Source organism: Mauremys mutica, chromosome 1, assembly GCF_020497125.1.
Source record: "Mauremys mutica isolate MM-2020 ecotype Southern chromosome 1, ASM2049712v1, whole genome shotgun sequence".
Taxonomy (NCBI): domain Eukaryota; kingdom Metazoa; phylum Chordata; order Testudines; family Geoemydidae; genus Mauremys; species Mauremys mutica.
The window spans coordinates 27,840,566-27,858,488 of NC_059072.1; the positions used below are offsets into that span (position 1 = coordinate 27,840,566).

Sequence of the window (17,923 nt, forward strand, 5' to 3'; positions counted from 1 at the left end):
ACTGTAAATGTCTCAGGGAAACACTCGCAGCAAACCCCTTCCTCCGGGGAGGAGCAGCTCCGCTACCTCGAAATGGCTGCAGCAGGAACGGAGGCTGGGCAACGCGGCGCCTTGTTTACCCTGGCCCGGCCGGCTCATTGCAGCGGCGGCGGCACCCGACGGGCAGGAGGCCGGGCTCGGCGGGTGTCTGCAGGGGGCTGGGCCGATGACACTGAGAAGGGGGCTGGCTCCCGCTTGCGCCCTCCCCCGGCTCCGGACGGGAGCAGCAGTCACAGACGCGCGCTCCGGCCCAGGCCAGCCGCGGCAGCAGCGCCTTGACTGAGGCCGCCCGCTGCAGAGGCCGAGCCCAGGGCGGACACGTGCGCCAGCCCCGCAGCTCCGGCCGGGGACCCGCTCCATGTTGTTGACTCCCCGCGGCCGCTGCCTCCTGCCGCTCGCTCTCCCTTGCCAGCGGCAGTGTCAAGCTCCGGGTAAGCGTCCCCCGCCGCCGCCTCGCCCGGCCTCGGGGCTGCCTGCCCCGCCGCCCGCGTGGGAGCCGGCCCGGAGGGCGACGCTCGCCCCGCAGGACTGTTTGCCCTAAGCGGGAGGAGCCTCTCCCCGCTGTAGGCGCGCAGCCTCCTGCCTGGGTACGCGCCGTGTGGCTCCCCCAGACTCCTCGCGTGGGGCTGTGGGGAAGCGTATGTGCCCGGTTTCTTCATCAGTGTTGGGCGGGCCCATAGATACCCCCCCCCCTCGCCTCTCTCCCTTTGCCACTGCCACGTGGTTGCGCGGGGGTGAACAAAATCTTGGCTCAGTGAGTTCTGAGCTGCACCCCATGGCCGCCCTTACCTTCAGTGCGGAGACATGGCCCACAGAGTGCAGACAGATCCTGCCTTGTGCGCCTCCGTGGCCAGGGCTAGATGAAAACAACTCTCCTACTCCAAAATGTAACTTCCTCTCCAAAAAAACTTCCCTCCATCCTCATTAAGCTCCTTGCTGTAATCCCACTTCTGTAGTATAAATTGCCTATACAGTGCTAGGGCCCAGCGGCCTCAATATAGATCCCATCCCCTCTGGAATCACCCCTTCTTACCTTGTTTTCCTCTCTCCCTTCCTTGAGTCCCCCACCCCCTCAGAAATCTGTCAGTAGGTAATGAGCTGTCTGCTGCCCTTCCTCACTGAATGAGGGGCTCAGATCCTTCCCAATGATCATCCTGGCTCTATTTTTGATCCAAGTGGTTTCCAGAGCATGGAGTATTGCATGCTGGGATCTTTAGCCACTTGCATCTCTTTAGAAAAGATTAACACGACTGAACTCACTTCGGTTTTATAAAATATACAGGCCCACCAACAGCAATTCCAAACAGTCAACAGGCCCCCATGCATGCACAAGCCAGGCCCGCACGGATGCAGTCTGCCTGACATTTGGGCAGTGCTGGTGCCCAGCGGGCTGCTAGGCATGCTCTTCCGGCACGGCTAGGGCTTCCACATGCCCATCCGGTAGGGTTGCCAACTGTCTAATCACGCAAACCCAGAGACCCTTGCCTTGCTCCACTCCTTCCCTGCTTCTGTCCCACCCCTTCTCTGAGGCCCTTCCCCCTGCTCACTCCATCCCCCTTCCTCTGTGGCTCATTCTCCCCCACCCTCACTCACTTTAACCAGGCTGGGGCAGGGGGTTGGGGTGCAGGAGGGAGTCGGGGTCAGCTCAGCGCTTACCTTGGGTGGCTGCCAAAAGCAACCGGGACACCCCTCAGGCAGCGGCTTCTAGGCAGGTGACCCAAGGGGTCTCCACTCACTGCTGCCCGCAGGCATCGCCAACATAGCTCCCATTGGCCGCTGTTCTTGGCCAATGGGAGCTGCAGAGTCAGGCGAGCGCAGCGCATGGAGACTCCCTCCCCAGGGGCCACTGGGATGTCAGCCACTTCCGGGAGCGGTGCAGAGTGAGGGCGGGCAGGAAACCTGCCTTAGCTCTGCTGAGCTGCTGGCAATGGCCCTTTTAAATGGCCCGGGCCCCTGGGCAGTTGCGCCCGTTGCCCCCTCCATCGGCCGCCTGAAAATATAGGAGTAGCAATTGTACACCTGGCAGCTTGTTCCCCTTAGTTGGGCAATATTTGGGCCAGCCTTGCTAAGTATAATGTTCAAATTATATGGATTCCACACTGTTTCCTGCAGTTGACTGAGGCATCTGCTTCCTAGATTCTCCTGTATCATTCTACCATGATACCATTTACTGTCTTATCTAATTTCCTGCTTCATTTGCGGAGAGCCTGCTCTGTGATTTACATATGAATGTTAACATTATTCATTTTATCTCTTTAAAGTGCAAAGTGCCTGACTGAAGTTCCTTGTGTATCTACAGAACATATAGCGTGCAAGCACAGCAGCGTAAGTTTACTCACTGGCAAGGAATAAAGGAGCCCCATTCTTTTAATGATGAAGGGATAGTTCAGTCTCCATAAAACCTTGGCCTCTACTGAAATTGCCAACAAGGGTGCAGGCTCTGTGATGTGGACACCACATCCACTGGTACCTGGACTAAGACAATCAAACAGCTGTCAAATAGTAATAACCTTTTCTCACTAGTGACCTGTACAAGTGAAAGACTGTCTCTCTTTTAATCAGTTTTGAGCCATCTAGTCCCTCAAGTAATTAATTTTTCAAATATTTTCTCATATGGTGGACGGCATTTTCCAATTGGTATTTGTTTTTCCCCTCTTCTTAGACTAGGCAATCTGTGATAACTGTCTAATCTCTAGGGGGTCGAGGGTGTATGTGTCTTAGTGTTAGAAACACCTAACAGATACTTAACAGACTAATAGGTCGACATCCTTTGGCAGGCTTCCCAGTGGATTGTAGCCCTGCAAGGTTTCAGTGCATTGTAAGTGGTGAGCACTTCCTCCTCTCCTCACCTCAGGAGGGGGGAATCTGAGTTACCAGACATGCTCTTATCGCCTACCGATACTAGCAAAAGCCCTGCCATGTAAATGCTTGGTAGCTGGAGCGGTTTGGGATGAAGGGGGAAAGGGAGCTGCTTTTCTGTGGTAATCAACTAAAGCTAAATCAATATCAGCCTCTTAAACCTATTTAAGGGTACCTATACAAGGAGTTCACACCAATTTACCTACATAAATTTAGAAACCAGTTTATTAAATGGGTGTAATTTTGGTTTATAGCCCAGATGTTAGCATTTCAATGTTAAAGAAAACTTTATTTTAAAATTGTTTTAATGAGAATTTTTAAAAAGTAGAGTCACTTCTGTTGGTTATGATTTTATAAAAGCTTTTTATAAAGTTTAAATTTTGGGCTAGATTGAAGTTGATGTTATCGATTGAAAGGTATGAAGAAATACATGGTTTGGTAACTCTATTTTGCTTGCTTTCTTCCACTCTTTCCTTTAGTGGTCTTTATTCCTTTGTTATTATTTATAGTTTTATAATAATAACAAACAATCCCTTTCTTGTTTCACTTTTGTTGTTTCTTCATTCTTTGTTTTATTTATTAGTTCTTTATTTGAGTTGATTATTTTAAATGTTTATGAAGCAGCTTTCTCTCTGATTTATTTGTAATTTAATACAATTCTTTTGGTTGTTTATTTTTACAGCTACATTTACATTTGGAGCTAAAGAAAATTTTAAAATCTAATTAGGGAGAAACAAGTAGTGGCTGGAAAAGTGATGGTTCTGTCTAAATTTCTGAGAGTACTTGTATTATGCATGGCTAGTTATGGTCAGTTTCAGGACAGCTGACAATTCAATAGGTGACAGGATGTATCTAACCTGTAATGTTAGTCTTCCTTAAATTATAGATTTTTAAAATTTTCAAGTGGGAGATGTTATCTAATATTTGAGGAAGTTTCTAGAAGATTGGTCTGTGACCTGACTGAACTATTTACTGGCAACAAGTGATTTTTGTTCTCTCTTCAAAAATCTGTATGTATATTGATGGGATGATACAGAGAACCAGGTATTGTATCTGTTCTGTGTACAGTTATGGGGATTTTGATCTCAAGGGCTATTAATCTGGCACCTTTCACAAGCACTAAACTCACATACAAATCCCTTAAAAGAAATAATAACTACACAATCAATCAAAAACCCCGAGCTAGCCTTGCATTTAGTTACCTGTTGCAGATTCTGCAGTACTTGAGCAAATTAATTTATTATAGGCTAGCACTGAGGTTAATAAAGGTCCACATTAGTGTGTCCACCTAACTCACTATTATTTATTCTGCGTGGTGTCTTTTTTTCTGTTTTCTGTGCCTTTCTTAACTTCTGTCTGGCTGTTTCTTAGTTTCTGTGGTGGTTCTCTTACAGTTTCATGGCATCCAACTTCTGTAGGCATCCCAGTTATGAGTGTGTTTTTTTGTTTTTTATCTTATTAGTAATACAAAACTATTTTTTCAGCTTCTTTGTATATCTAAGCATCAGTGCTCTTTTTTAATCTTAACTGTTATCCAGTTACACAATATCCTTTCTATAATATGATGCACGGAGCTAGGAAGTCCTTTGTAAAGTGCCTTATTTACCTCTATTTGTGTCCTATTTATGGTGATAATTTACATTCAGGAGCGTGGAAAGAGCTTTTATAGGCATCATAAACACTGAGCCATAAGTTCAGGGTCAGCTCATTGCTTCCATGGGGAAAATTGCACAGAAGGGCTAGGAATATCTGTATATTTCAGCTTGTGGAGTTTTTATAGAATCAGTGGGGGTATGTGATTTTCCTCCCCATACTCCCATTCCTCTGGAATGAGTAAGGAGCATACTATTCCAGACCTGTGGGGGTTTCCCAAGTACTTTGGGACAATCCCATAGATCTTGGGATCTCTGGAGAACTTTTGACCCATTTAACATCCTAGGTGTTATAATAAGTTTTTAATTATAATTTCAAATATTATCCCTTTCTTCTCCAGCTCCCAAAGTTCTGTTCCTGCTGGCCCACAAGTGGACACTGAAGCAGTCAGTAAAGAGAATCAAGCACTCAGTTCTACAAGAGTGAGTAGACACAGCCCTCCAGGGTTTATTTCATTCACTCCCTGCTCACTCCCTCCCCACTCAGGGTTTCCTTTACCTCACCGGTGGAGACTCATTGGTCAGAACTGTGTGAGTTAAGGAAGAAGAATAGGAGCTCTTTCTGGGAACAGAAGAGATGAAATAATATACGGGGGGGGCAGGGGGACGGAGCAGCTCACTGAACCATTGTGTCTGAATTATTATTTCATCCTGTGTGCAACCTTTTTGGAAGGGGAAAAAATACAAAATAATCAGTTTTAGCTGTAGTGAGATCTGGATTAGAAGCTTCTTAGGCCCCAAATTGACAGCAGCAAAGCTCATGTGGATAGCTGTATGATAGTTGAGCGCTGGCACTATCATAGCAGTTGAAAATAATGAAGAAAGGAGAGCTGGCAAGAGAAGAGGCCAGATTTGCTGGAGGTGTTGCATCATTCTTCTCGAGTGCTAGCTGAGAGAGATTCCAGGAGTACCCATTTTGGAAAACGTTGAAAAACTGATGCTACCTAAAAATGTGACCACCTTCCTTCTCCTGTCTTTCATAAAGACAAACATAAAACACACTGTACCCCACCAAGGGGAGAAAAAGTATCATCCCTGATCCTTTCACTCTCATTTCCTTATATAACCCCAAAGTCTTTTCTGGAAGTTGTCCTTTCCTGTGCGAGACCTTGTCAACACTAGAAAATGTCTGCCAGTAGAAATATACCAAGATAGCGATACAGGAAAGCCCCCCGGCTGGAGATGCATTTTAAACCAGCAAATTAGTTCTTTTGCTGGTATATCCTATACTAGTTCTCTAAATGAAATGATCTATCCTGGCAAAAAGACTTTTTTGCCAGTATAACTGCATCTGTGCCAGGGCTTTTGCCAGGGCCAGCCCACAACATTTTGGCACCTGAGGTGGGGAGCTCAAATGATGCCCCCATACCCCCTCGCTTGGGCCAAAACTTTGAAAGGTCTCAGTTCTGCCTTCTTCCTGTTCTACTCCTCTCATGGTACTGCTCTGCTACCTAACCCAATAAAGGAGAACTAACAACTTAAAATACCTTGTTCAGAAATTTTAAGTAACACTTACATTTGCTGTTCAGGCGTTTGAAAGTTAACTTTTCTTGTCTGCATAGTAAACACTGGCATTTTTAGCTGTGTGAATAATCAAAGTGGTGCTTTCCGTGCCTTCTTGGTTGCAAAGATTTGTCCTGCTTCCTGAAGGTCCACAGTCTGGGCCAGCTCACGCTCTACTGAGATGGTTGCAAGGCTGACCAGCCTCTCCTGTGTCTTTGTGGAGTGTAGATGTGTTTTTATTAGCTTCAGCTTGGAGAAGCTGCCTTCTCCACTGGCAACTGTTACAGGAAGTGTTAGAAGTATGCGCAGAGCAACAAAAGCATTTGTAAAGAGGGTGGTCATCTTATTTGTGCACATATATTCCAGAACAGCCTTTGGAGTTGATCCTGCTGAAATGTATCTTGAAAGGGCTTGCAGTTCATTATCTAAATCACTTGCATCAATATCGCCCATGTCATCATGTGTCAACACTGTCTCTAGTGCCCTGCATTGCTGGTGTAGGTCTTCTTCAGGTATAGTGAGGAGTTTTGGAATATCAGACAACATCCCAAATATACTGCTGTGTTCCTTGAGCTGCATGAAACGTTCTTTAACTGACTGTACTGCACAATCTAGCACCTGGTTAAAGAATTCAACTTTGAGTTGTTGTTTGGGGTGTCTTTATGGGATTATCCCGTGCCTCGTAGTCAAAACATCGTCTTCTTCAGTGACTCTTGTATTCTTGAATGGGTGGGAAAATAGCTTCAGTGTAAAGTTCCTCTGCCAACTTCTGTGCACTCGTCAGAACATTTTGAAATCCCTCATCTGACTGGTAAGACTGTAGGTATGACTTTGCTTTGTCCAGTTGTTCCATTGCTCCAGATATATCAAGGTCAACACCTTGGAGTCTCTTGCTTACAACATGTATTTCAAACAGTATGTCATGCCACAACACTAAGCCACACAGAAATATGAAGTTATGTATGTTTCTGGTGATTCCATTTCCCTCTGCCGCTGTTCTCCCACAAACAGTTCCTGTCATAGCAGCATCCTCCATAATGGCAACTATGGCATCATCTGTCTTCCCAATTTGGTGTTTCATAGGTTTTATCGCCTCCATTTGACTTTCCCATCGTGTGGCACTCAGCGGTTTCAGTGTCAGAGAGGATGTTCCCAGATGTTGCTTCAAAATTTCCCATCGATGAGTTGATGCAGAGAAAAATACATAGATGCTTTGGATTACATTAAAAAAATTCAGCAGCCTCACTAGAAGCTGATGCTGCATCGCTGACCACCAAGTTCAATGAATGAGAACTGCCTGGGACAAAAAAAGTTTGAGGGTTTAACTCTCGGATCCATGTCTGCACTCCTCTGTTTTTTCCTCTCATGTTGGCACCATTATCGTAGCCCTGAACTCTCATGTCAGCTATCGCAATTCCTGTATCTTCCAGCTTTTTAAGACGCACATTTGTCATACCAGCTCCTGTAGTATCATCAATGTCAATAAATTCTAGAAAATGCTCTCTGACAGTCACCATTGCAGGGACATTTTCAGTAGGTTCTGTTGTTGTTGTTACAAAACATACCATTAAAGTCATTTGTTCCATATGGCTGATGTCAGGTGTGCAGTCCAGAATAACAGAGTAGTATCTTGCTGACTTCAGATCTGTTACAATCTTCTGTTTGACTTTTGTTTCCAGTAACTGTATGATCTCATTTTGAATTGTTTTTCCAAGGTAGTGGTGTGTGTACATTTCTTGGGTGGTGACTCTTCTTAGATGCTCCTGGAGTATAGCATCAAACTCAGCCATCAGCTCCACAATTTTAAGCAGTTTTCCATTGTTTGGCACATACAGCTGATCTGAAGTGCCACACAGTGCTAGGTTTTGGGTAGCAAGGATTCTCACAGTGGCAATGAGCCTTTTCAGAACATTTTGCCAGTAAAGAGACTCTGATACAATCTTCTCTTGATGCTGATCATCTGTGGTGGCCTTTAACCTTAGTCTCATCTCAAGCTCTTTCCACCTATGGAATGCTCTCTGGTGATTTGCTGCCTTCTCATGGCATGCCAGATTTCTAGCCAGATTTTCCCAGTCATTTGTTCCTGTAGAACCCAATGTAGCTGGAACATTAGACTGGAAGAGTTTGCAACAAAAACAGTATGCAGCATTCTGGGTTTTTTAATACATAAGCCATGGCCTCTCCACTTTGTCCCCATTGGGGATTTCACACCAGTAATGTGTTGGATGGAAACTTCTATTTTCATTGTCTTTGGGGAACAGAAAGTTTTTCATTTGCTGTGGCCCATGCAGTACAAGGAAGTCCCTCAGGCTACTGCTCAAGTGGGTCCACAGTCCTGGATCATCTAGACTTAAGGAACTAAGCTCAGCAGCAGCTGTTTCTTGCGCCTCCACCACACTTTACTCTGATCTACACTTTTCTTCAGGAATGTGCATGGTTACATCCACTTGAGATGGAGATATGGATGCTGCAGTAGCTGCCAGGTCACCTGCACTCTGACTAACTGGAAGATCAGGCATCTCCTCACCACTCACATCCTCGCTGGGGCTAGAAGGCTCACCGTGAATGTTTGTGTCTATGTATCTCAGGAGAGCTCCTTCTTGCTTAGATAGAAAAGCTTCCTTTGCTTGCTTTCTTTTTCTGAATGCTGCCCCAGAGGGGCGTTTTCTTCTTTCACTCATGACTGCTGTTCTGTGCCAGCTATAGTGCCTCTCAACACTCAGTTGAAGGGGATAAATAAGCAGGGCCTGAGTGAGGGAAGGTATCAGCATCTTCAGGGCCTAACTGGCTCCTACTACTTCAGTTTACTGCCTGTTCTCCTCAACTGGGTTCAGGGAAGCAGATGGAAACAGGAAACTCCCTGAGAAGCTGGTGTTAATCAGTCCAGGCTCCTGGGGAGTGCTAGGGAGGTACATAAGAGGCTTCTCCTCCTCTCTCTCCCTGCAGCTTCTGCTGCTTTCTGTTATTCCCTCTCACCTTTTCTCCTGCCTGCCTGTTCTGTCTCTTGTGCCCTCCCTCTTCCAGCACAGCAATCCACCATCTCTGTGCATCTAGAGCACAGAGAATACATATGCACCAGCAGCAGGCACAATTTTCTACACTCTGGGTCCTAGTGGCACTCCTCCACAGTCTGGCACCTGAGGCGGCCGCCTCCGTTCGCCTCATGGTAAGGCAAGCCCTGGCTTTTGCCAGAACAACCATGTTGGTTAGGGGTGTGATTCCCCCTGACCCTCTATGTCATTGTAGCTGTGCAGCAAAACTTTTAAGTCTAGACCAGGCCTGAGCCTGACACAATGTATTGTTTGTCAGGAACACTTTTTCTGTCTTTCTCAGTCAGGATCTCTAATCCTAATCCTTTACTCCCCCTTCCCTGCATTGTTCCTCTACTGAGACTACTGAGTTTATCAAGTGTATCTTCTTGGTAGCTGTATCTTTTTATGTAGTTTAACTTACACCTGTGCAAATGCATCGAATCTGGGGTTGCCCAGGTATAACTTGATGCAGAATTTGCTGTGTTTTGTTTGGTTTGTGTGTGTGGCATGTTTAAAAATATAATTTTTTTTAAAAAGCAAAAAGATTTGGAAATACACCATTTTAAATGGTCCTTTTTTCCCTCCAGGACTTTGTACCGCTCTGTGCCTTTCAATATGGAAGCTGTAGAAATGACATCCTTGAAACGACCTCATTCTGAGGATGATGTGGCTAATGTGGATGAAATTAAAAGGCAAAAGATCTCAGAAGAGTCTTCTAAGACAGGAAGCAATTCTGAGCAAAGCGTTGATGTAACTGAACAACCTGGGAAACCTTTGCTTGAGGACAAGAAAGATGATATAATCCTGAATGAGGAAGGTGAGGAGGAAGATAATGAACTTGAGGAAAGTGATGAAGAAGGGGACCCAGAGAGCTTTGCAGACATGATGAAGCATGGACTAATAGAACTTGATGTTGGCATTACAAAGTTTGTTAGTTCTCACAAAGGGTTTTCTGGAATCTTAAAAGAGAGGTAACTTTTCATCTTGCAATCCTCTGTACTTTAATTCCTTGTATTAGCAATTATTCCCCATTTTCCTTCTCAGCTAAAAAGAGGAGCCAGATACCATCATCTCTGGTATAACACCAACATGTATCAAGATACAGTAGGATTATCTGCAGGTGTGCTTCACTGCTTTCTTTTCTTAAAACTAGGGCTATGAGAAATCTTAAATTTGTAGATGGTTGGTGCCTTTCTAAAGTGTGTGTGTTCTGCGGACTAAAACTGAGAAAAGGTACTCTAAATGATAGGAAGATAATATATTTGCAATTTGACTTACTTTCAGCTAACTGTACAAAATATACAATCTAGTTACAATACGTACTATGCACACTAAAACTACTGCTAACGTAAGTAAAAGACTTGACAAAATATTTATGATCCCAAAGTCAAACAACCTTTTGAAAAAACAAGTTAAAGTTGCTATGTTATAGTCTCTTCTGGTGCTAAAATTTAAAAATCTTGCCAGTTATAACATTATGTACAAAAATAAAGAACTTGAAAATAATTGAGGATATCACAAATCTTACACTGCCTACATAATAAACTCCTTATTTCATTACAACACAGCATTCTTAAAACTTACTTAAAATAAATACGGTCTTTCACCAGAAATCTCAAAATATAAATTCAAAACCTCTTTGAAGAAACAGTGCACAAATTATTGCACCAATTCAGCAAATCACTTAAACATATTTTTGCCTAATCAGTTTCAAATTAAAGTCATCCTGTATGTACATAGTTTTACCATAAATAGACATTGTTATGCACTTTTTCTCTGAAACTGCACATACAACATAGTCTTAAAAAAAAAAAGTCACTCTGTTATCCCTATTTATTGGTGGCTATTCCTTATCCATATGAAAGATGTTTCTTTTGAGAGATCTGGCAAGATAACAACAGCCTCACTTACTTGCGTTCAGTTTTGGGTGAATACCAGTGAGAAGTGGTTGATAGTTTTTGTTCAAATTTAAAAATGTGGATTCATCACATCTCTACTTTTAAACTCAGTTGGCAAAACATAACCTTGATACTGTCTTGACAGGATGTTTGCAGTCTCATTATGGTCTTCCCGCCCCCCATTTTGACCCTTATGACTTTTATAAGCATATCTAACTGAGGCATGTGTAATGTGTCCTTCACTATAGTGTCTATGGGAAAATAATAAAGAAGGTATTTTGCCAAACTGACGTGACTTTATAGAGGTGTGATACATGCACGTGTGGATTTGGATGTAATGCAATAGAAACATCTCACAGTGAAGCCTCATTTTCCCATCTTACTTTCAGCATTTCACAGTTGACAGCTTTTTTTCTCTCAGCTGTTCTAAAATTTATATTTTAGAAAATATAGCTTAGCGGTTTGAGCATTGGCCTGCTAAACCCAGGGTTGTGAGTTCAATCCTTGAGGGGGCCACTTAGGGATCTGGGGCAAAATCAGTACTTGGTCCTGCTAGTGAAGGCAGGAGGCTGGACTCGACCTTTCAAGGTCCCTTCCAGTTCTATGAGATAGATAGGTATAAATATTCATGAATAACTCTACAGTAACAAACCAATATTTGTGCTTCTACTATGGAGGGGAAAAATAGGTATTGAGATTTCAAGTGATGATTGAAGATGATTCTGGAAAGTATCTAGTGTGTCTTTTGGGTAATTTTCTGGGGAGGGGAGAAAGCTTTTTTTATAGATAATGGCTGAAATTTTAATCTAGAAACTGAATAAAGTCTATTGGAAAATAGCGGAAAAATAGCATTCTGTTCACAGAAGCCTTTAGTCTTCCCTGTCTGTGTTTTTTAACCTTTTGTGTTTTTCTGTTAGATACTCAGACTTTGTCGTTCATGAAATAGGAAAAGATGGGCACATAAGCCATTTAGATGACTTTTCTGTTCCAGTGGATGATGAGGTAAATTCTGAGTAGCTTTCAGAAATGGCTAGAAGATTTTTTTTTATTTTTATTTTTTAAATTAAGTCACTGATGAAAACTTGTTCTGACTATGTTGTGTGAGTTACTGTTATTTTATATATATTAGGATCCTTCAGAAGAAATATTTACAGTTTTGTCAAATGAAGACAAGCAGCATTTAGAAGAGCTCCAACTTTTTAAGAACAAAGAAACCAGTGTTGCCATAGAGGTAAAATGGTAAAACGATACAAAAGACTTGGTTAACATATCCGTTTTGGGGAAGGAGATGGGTGTGTGCATGGAAACTAAATGCTAGGTATACAAGTAGTTTGTTGAGCTTTACATCAGAATAGGTGATGCTGAAGACTTGTAAATTTAGGACTTGATACTGCAAAGACTTACAAGTGTACTGAACTATGCATGTGAGTACTCACCATGGTTTTACTGGGGGGAGGGATAGCTCAGTGGTTTGAGCATTGGCCTGCTAAACCCAGGGTTGTGAGTTCAATCCTTGAGGGGGCCATTTAGGGAACTGGGGTAAAAATCTGTCTGGGGATTAGTCCTTCTCTGAGCAGAGGGTTGGACTAGATGACCTCCTGAGGTCCCTTCCAACCTTGATATTCTATGAGGCTCACTTGCATAAAATTAAGCACATGTCTAAGTGTTTGCAGGATTAGGGCTAATGCAGTATTTGGTTTTCAGTGTTATGAGTATTTTATAGAATGGTTATGTACAAGAGATTAAACAAACATGCACTTTGATGAAAGAATGTTTCCAAGGATAGCCTATGCTGATTTAATAGAAGACAGTGAATTTGATCTTCCACAATAAGAAGAAAAAAGGTACAAGAGGAAGAAGAGTTTTGTGGCTATTTTTAAATAACACAAATATGAATAATTGCAGAGCTGAATTAGGGCAAAATTTTGGTTTGGGATTAATAAGAATTCCTACATTAAAATTTTTTTCTTCTCATCTAGTTGTATAGCTTCTATGCAGATGTGCACTAAAGACACACAGTTTGGATATAGTCACCATTCAGGCAGTGAAATTTGGCTAAGAATTAAACTAGTGAATTAAAAAATGTCATTGTGGTTTTTATTTTTGAAACATCAGATTCAGGGTTTGTAGCGGAGTTATGTATATATCTCTTTATGAATTAATTATAGCAAGTAGAATGTGTCCTTTAAAGCATAGTCAGACCATGTTTTCTTAAGGTTGGTTTTTGAACAGAAAAATGATTTTTTTGTGTGTTTAAAAACAAACAAACAAAAGATATGTACACAAGGCCAAAAAAAGGATCATATTTGTGAGACAATTTTCTTTGTTAAATATAGGTTATTGAAGACACTAAAGAAAAAAGAACTATTATTCACCACGCTGTGAAATCCTTGTTTCCTGGATTAGAGACGAAAACAGAGGACCGAGATGGGAAAAAATACATCGTTGCTTACCATGCTGCTGGAAAGAAAGCACTGGCAAGTGAGTTTGTTACTTTCGCCATCATTTCATATTGCAAAGTTGAACTACAATTTAAAAACAAAATGTTTAATTAAAATTACATAATACTTCAGACAAGGGGGTATGTTATAATTTGGATTTGGAGCCTGTTGCATACCTCTGTACCGATTCATCCAGTATGTTACTTCTAAATGGCACAGGCCATGAGGCTTACCTGTTGGGTATGCTAAAAGATATTAGTGTGGGTTTTTTTGTTTGTTTTTTTCTTCAAACCACTAATCAAGTAAATTGAGTAGCAAGTGTGAAGTTGTTTTACTGGGTTTATAGTAAGTGAGAAGTATTGGTACCTGAAGAAGACTTGCTGGAGGGGAACTATAACAGTTTTCAAATATGTTAAGGGCTGTTATAAAGGGTGATTGATTGTTTTCCATGTCCACTGAAGGTAGGACAAAAAGTACCATGTATACTCGTTCATAAGCCGAATATTTTTGGTAAAAAAGTGATGCATCAAAGAGCGGGGGTCGGCTTATAAACAGGTCTACACCAAAATTTGATGATTTTAAACTCTATGGCAGGGGTCGGCAATCTATGGCACGTGTGCCAAAGGCGGCACGCGAGCTGATTTACTGTGGCACGCTGCTGCCAGCCTGGTGTCCCCGCTGCCAGCCCCGCTCAGCCCGCTGCTGGCCTGGGGTCCCAACTGCCGGCCCCTGTAAATGTAAAATGTGTTACTGGCATGTGAAACCTTAAATTACCATGAATAAATGAAGACTTGGCGCACCACTTCTGAAGGGTTGCCGACCCCTGCTCTATGGAATCATTGAATTGAATATCTAATACATTGTTGTTTTGTTTACTTGAAGCGTCTGCAGGCATGGAGCCCCTCAGCTCCCTGTGGCTGCGGTTCGCCATTCCCAGCCAATGGGAGCTGCGGGAAGGGCAGCGGTTTGCCGTTCCCAGCCAGTGGGAGCTGTGGGAAGTGGCGCCACTTCCCGCAGCTCCCATTGGCTGGGAACAGCGAACCGCGGCCACAGGGAGCTGAGGGGCTCCATGCCTGCAGACACTCCAAGTAAACAAAACGTCCTGACCCACCAGCGGCTTACCTTGATGGGCTGGGTGCCAAAGTTTTCTAACCCCTGAAATATAGGGTCGGCTTCTGAAAGAGTCATACAATTTTTGCTATTTTTACCTCTCCATTTTTGGGGGGTTGGCTTATAAATGAACGGGCTAATGAACAAGTATACACGGTAATAGGCTTAATCTGCAGCAAGGGAGACTTAGAATTTTACCCTAATAGCTAACCTAAGTATAAGGGTAGTTAAACTCTAGAATAGACTTCCAGAGTAGGTTGTAGAATCCCCAGTATTAGATGGTTTTTAAGAATGGGTTGGACAAACACCTGTCAGGGATGGTCTAGGTTGGTCCTGCCTCAGCACAGAGGGCTGGCTCTTCCAGCCTACATTTCTATTATTCTCACTGAGTGCCAAATAGACAACATAGGAGTATGTGTTTGTTTTCTTTTATTGTAGAGTTACTGTTTAAATGTAGACCATGTGAACCTAATTGGATCCAAATTAAGTTATCACAATCATACAATTTAGGAATTCCAAATTTCCTCTGTGTTTATACAATGCTTAGCATAGTGGGGTCCTGGTCTGTGACTAGGGTTCCTAGGCACTAGGTAATACAAATAATAATAAATTCAGTGGGTGAAATCCTGTCCTCATTAAAGTCAGTGGCAACCCCTCTTTGATTTCAGTGGGGTCAGAATTTATCTCAACCTGTTAACTACCGTTCAGAATTACATCTTTTATATAAATAATATATTAATATATTTCCAGTAGCAACTCTTCTCAAAGATAGGATCTTTTTAAAATAGCTGAACCTGCTTCTGCTTTCCAGTTAATGGCAATCCTATGCTTTGCCGAAATTAAAGTTATAAGCAGAAAACTGTCTGTATCCATCATCAGTTATAGGAATTGCTTTTGTGTAGTAAGAATAATGATGGACTTGGTAGTATCAAGGTAAATAACTTAATATGTTCCAAAGCATTTTGGTGGTCTAATTATTTTGGGGCACATCAATATTGGTATACAAATGTGTTTCCTATTATCTGACACTTTTGACACATTGGCAAATTGATTTTAAATCTAAAGCTTTGCCTAAGCACAGCATTTCACCAGTATAACTCAAAGTGTGAGGCTTTTATAAACTGATTTAGTTAAAATTAGTGTGATATGCTGTATGGATGCTCTTATTTTGGTTTAAATTAGGCTTATTTCAGTTTACCTGAAGTCAGTTAGGAACCGGTTTAAGATAAATTACATCTCATTGCCAGTAGATGGGCTCCAAAATTTTGTAATGCAAATTAGATAGGGACTACATATTTATTTTAGATAAAATTATATTTTATTTAAACTTTTTCATAAGCAAATGTAAAAGTCTATTGCTACGTGGTAGAGTATTTATTTAAAGTATCAAAAACTTAGAATAAATTTATTATTACATGTATATGGTTTATCACATTAACTATGTCAGATTAATCCTATGGTTGAATGCTTTGTGCATGGAGTATGCATACTTACAAGTACAAAAAGTAATCTCCAAACAAATCCTGTTCTCCTTTGGGTTATAATGGTCTTCCCCAGTTTGCCCTGCTGATGTTTATGTTCCTTAACCATTGTTACAAGGTGCATGTATTAAGTTGAACAACTATAACTAAAAGATACCTTACAAATAGGATTTGTAGATTTTAACTGGCGTCCATTTAAAAAAAAAAAGGCAAAAAACTTTTCTGGATAACTTCATATGATGCAGTAGGGCTTAATGTATTTTAAACTTAGATTCTTAGGCCCTAATCCCACAAACATATTTACATATGTAAGTTCATTGACTACCTATGTGCAAAATATTACTCAACATGCATAAATGCTTGCAGAATGGGGATACTGGACTATAGGCTCTATGGGACATGGACTATATGTAAGACTTGCATATGTGCAGTGACTAACACACGGGGACTCAATCCTTAATGTGGTCAGTGGGCAACAAACACATGAAATATTTAATAATCTATTCTTACATGAGAAACATGATGAGGTATGCTTGTGGGGATGCGGGTTACAAGAATGTTTTCTATCTCACTAAATTGCAAGTGCTTTTGTATGTGTGGTATTTAGAGTACTTCAGGCATGGACTTATTACCTCAGTAACTTATTGGCAGTGCTGTCCATCATTGTCCATGGTGAAGTTTGTTGTACCTCTGATTGAAACTTTCCGTATATTTACTGTTTGCCTCTGCACGATTCCATCACATAACCATCTAAATCACTGTCACCAACCACGTCATTGTTGGATGCTATAGAAGTCTACAGCATAAACAATCATAACCATAAACCTGCATGTTCACCTCTAAAACCCTTCAATAGTCTAAAAATTAAACATTGCTCTTTTGTGCTCTTTATGCTATACATTGGGACAGAGGTCAGAACTGCAACAGGTAAGATATGTTGGTATTTCATGGTGGTAAAATGAAATGCCAACCATTCAGACACACTAAATAGTGAAGGCATTGGCCAAACTAACAAGAATTAAATATAAAATCTATGTATAAGCAATGTTAAGTTTTGACAGAAAGTGACGAGGCTGGCGCTGCACCCTTCACACATGCAGTTATGGGCTTCTGTCTTGCAAGTAAGTTGATGTGGACCCAGTAGTCCACCCACATGCAGTGGCTTGCAAGATCAGGACCAGGGCTGGATTAAGGCATAGGGATGATGGGGTGAGATCCTGGCCCCATTGAAATCAATGGTGAAACTCCCGTTGGTGTCAGTAAGGCAGGATTTCGCTTCATAGTTCTATGTTTAGAGTCCCAATTCCCAGAGTCATGTGGGTTTTACATCAGGATCTAAGAGTCATGGGTTTCATTAAAAAAAACAACAACACATTTTTAGCCCTTGTAGTTGCAATAAAAAGCTTGAAAACATGAATCAAGAATAAGTGATGCAGCAATGTCTGCCTGAATGTGCAGATAGCCTGAAGCAATACCTCTGAGAGGTATGAATTGTCTTATTAATCTCAATGAGGCATTGACTCCAAGACCCATTGATCTGGGAGGCTGTGACAACACCACCCCAGCAGAAGACTGTATATGCAATAGGAGAAAGAGAGTGGAGGCAGCTCCACCCACCTATCCAAGTAGATACACGCTGACTGCGGGGGGTAAGTATTGTGGGCTTTGGTGCCATCCCTGCTTTTCTGGCAGGAGAGAGAGGGGACTCCAGCCACCACTCCTCCAAGTGGGATGGATGGGACCATGGCATGGGGTTGTAATAGCAGATGGCATGGTGTGTGCCTAGGTTCCGGGGTTGCCTTACTCTGGTTTTGATCAGAGCTGGTGCTTTTGAAAGTGTGCAAAAGTGAGCAATCGATGCATTGTGGAGAAACTTTCAACTTGGAAATGATTCTCCGTGTGAATCAC

At 42.2% G+C, this 17,923-nt stretch overlaps 1 protein-coding gene across 5 annotated transcripts in view; it reads left to right on the forward strand.

Annotated features, from left to right (window-relative positions):
- The first annotated feature begins 297 nt into the window (after window positions 1–297).
- The window catches only part of PUS7 (pseudouridine synthase 7), a 41,318-nt gene continuing 23,692 nt past the window's right edge, over window positions 298–17,923 (forward strand). Inside the window, exons 1-6 of one of the 5 annotated variants that reach the window (XM_044992630.1) lie at window positions 298–470; window positions 4,892–4,973; window positions 9,673–10,056; window positions 11,901–11,985; window positions 12,113–12,214; window positions 13,320–13,464. In XM_044992630.1, the coding sequence (XP_044848565.1) occupies window positions 398–470; window positions 4,892–4,973; window positions 9,673–10,056; window positions 11,901–11,985; window positions 12,113–12,214; window positions 13,320–13,464 (871 nt within the window). In that variant the 5' untranslated portion in view covers window positions 298–397. Of the gene's footprint in view, window positions 471–2,313; window positions 2,365–2,413; window positions 2,858–2,974; window positions 3,021–3,084; window positions 3,337–4,891; window positions 4,974–9,672; window positions 10,057–11,900; window positions 11,986–12,112; window positions 12,215–13,319; window positions 13,465–17,923 lie in introns of those variants that run through there. The other 4 variants (XM_044992661.1, XM_044992651.1, XM_044992641.1 and 1 more) reach the window with 4 other exon arrangements.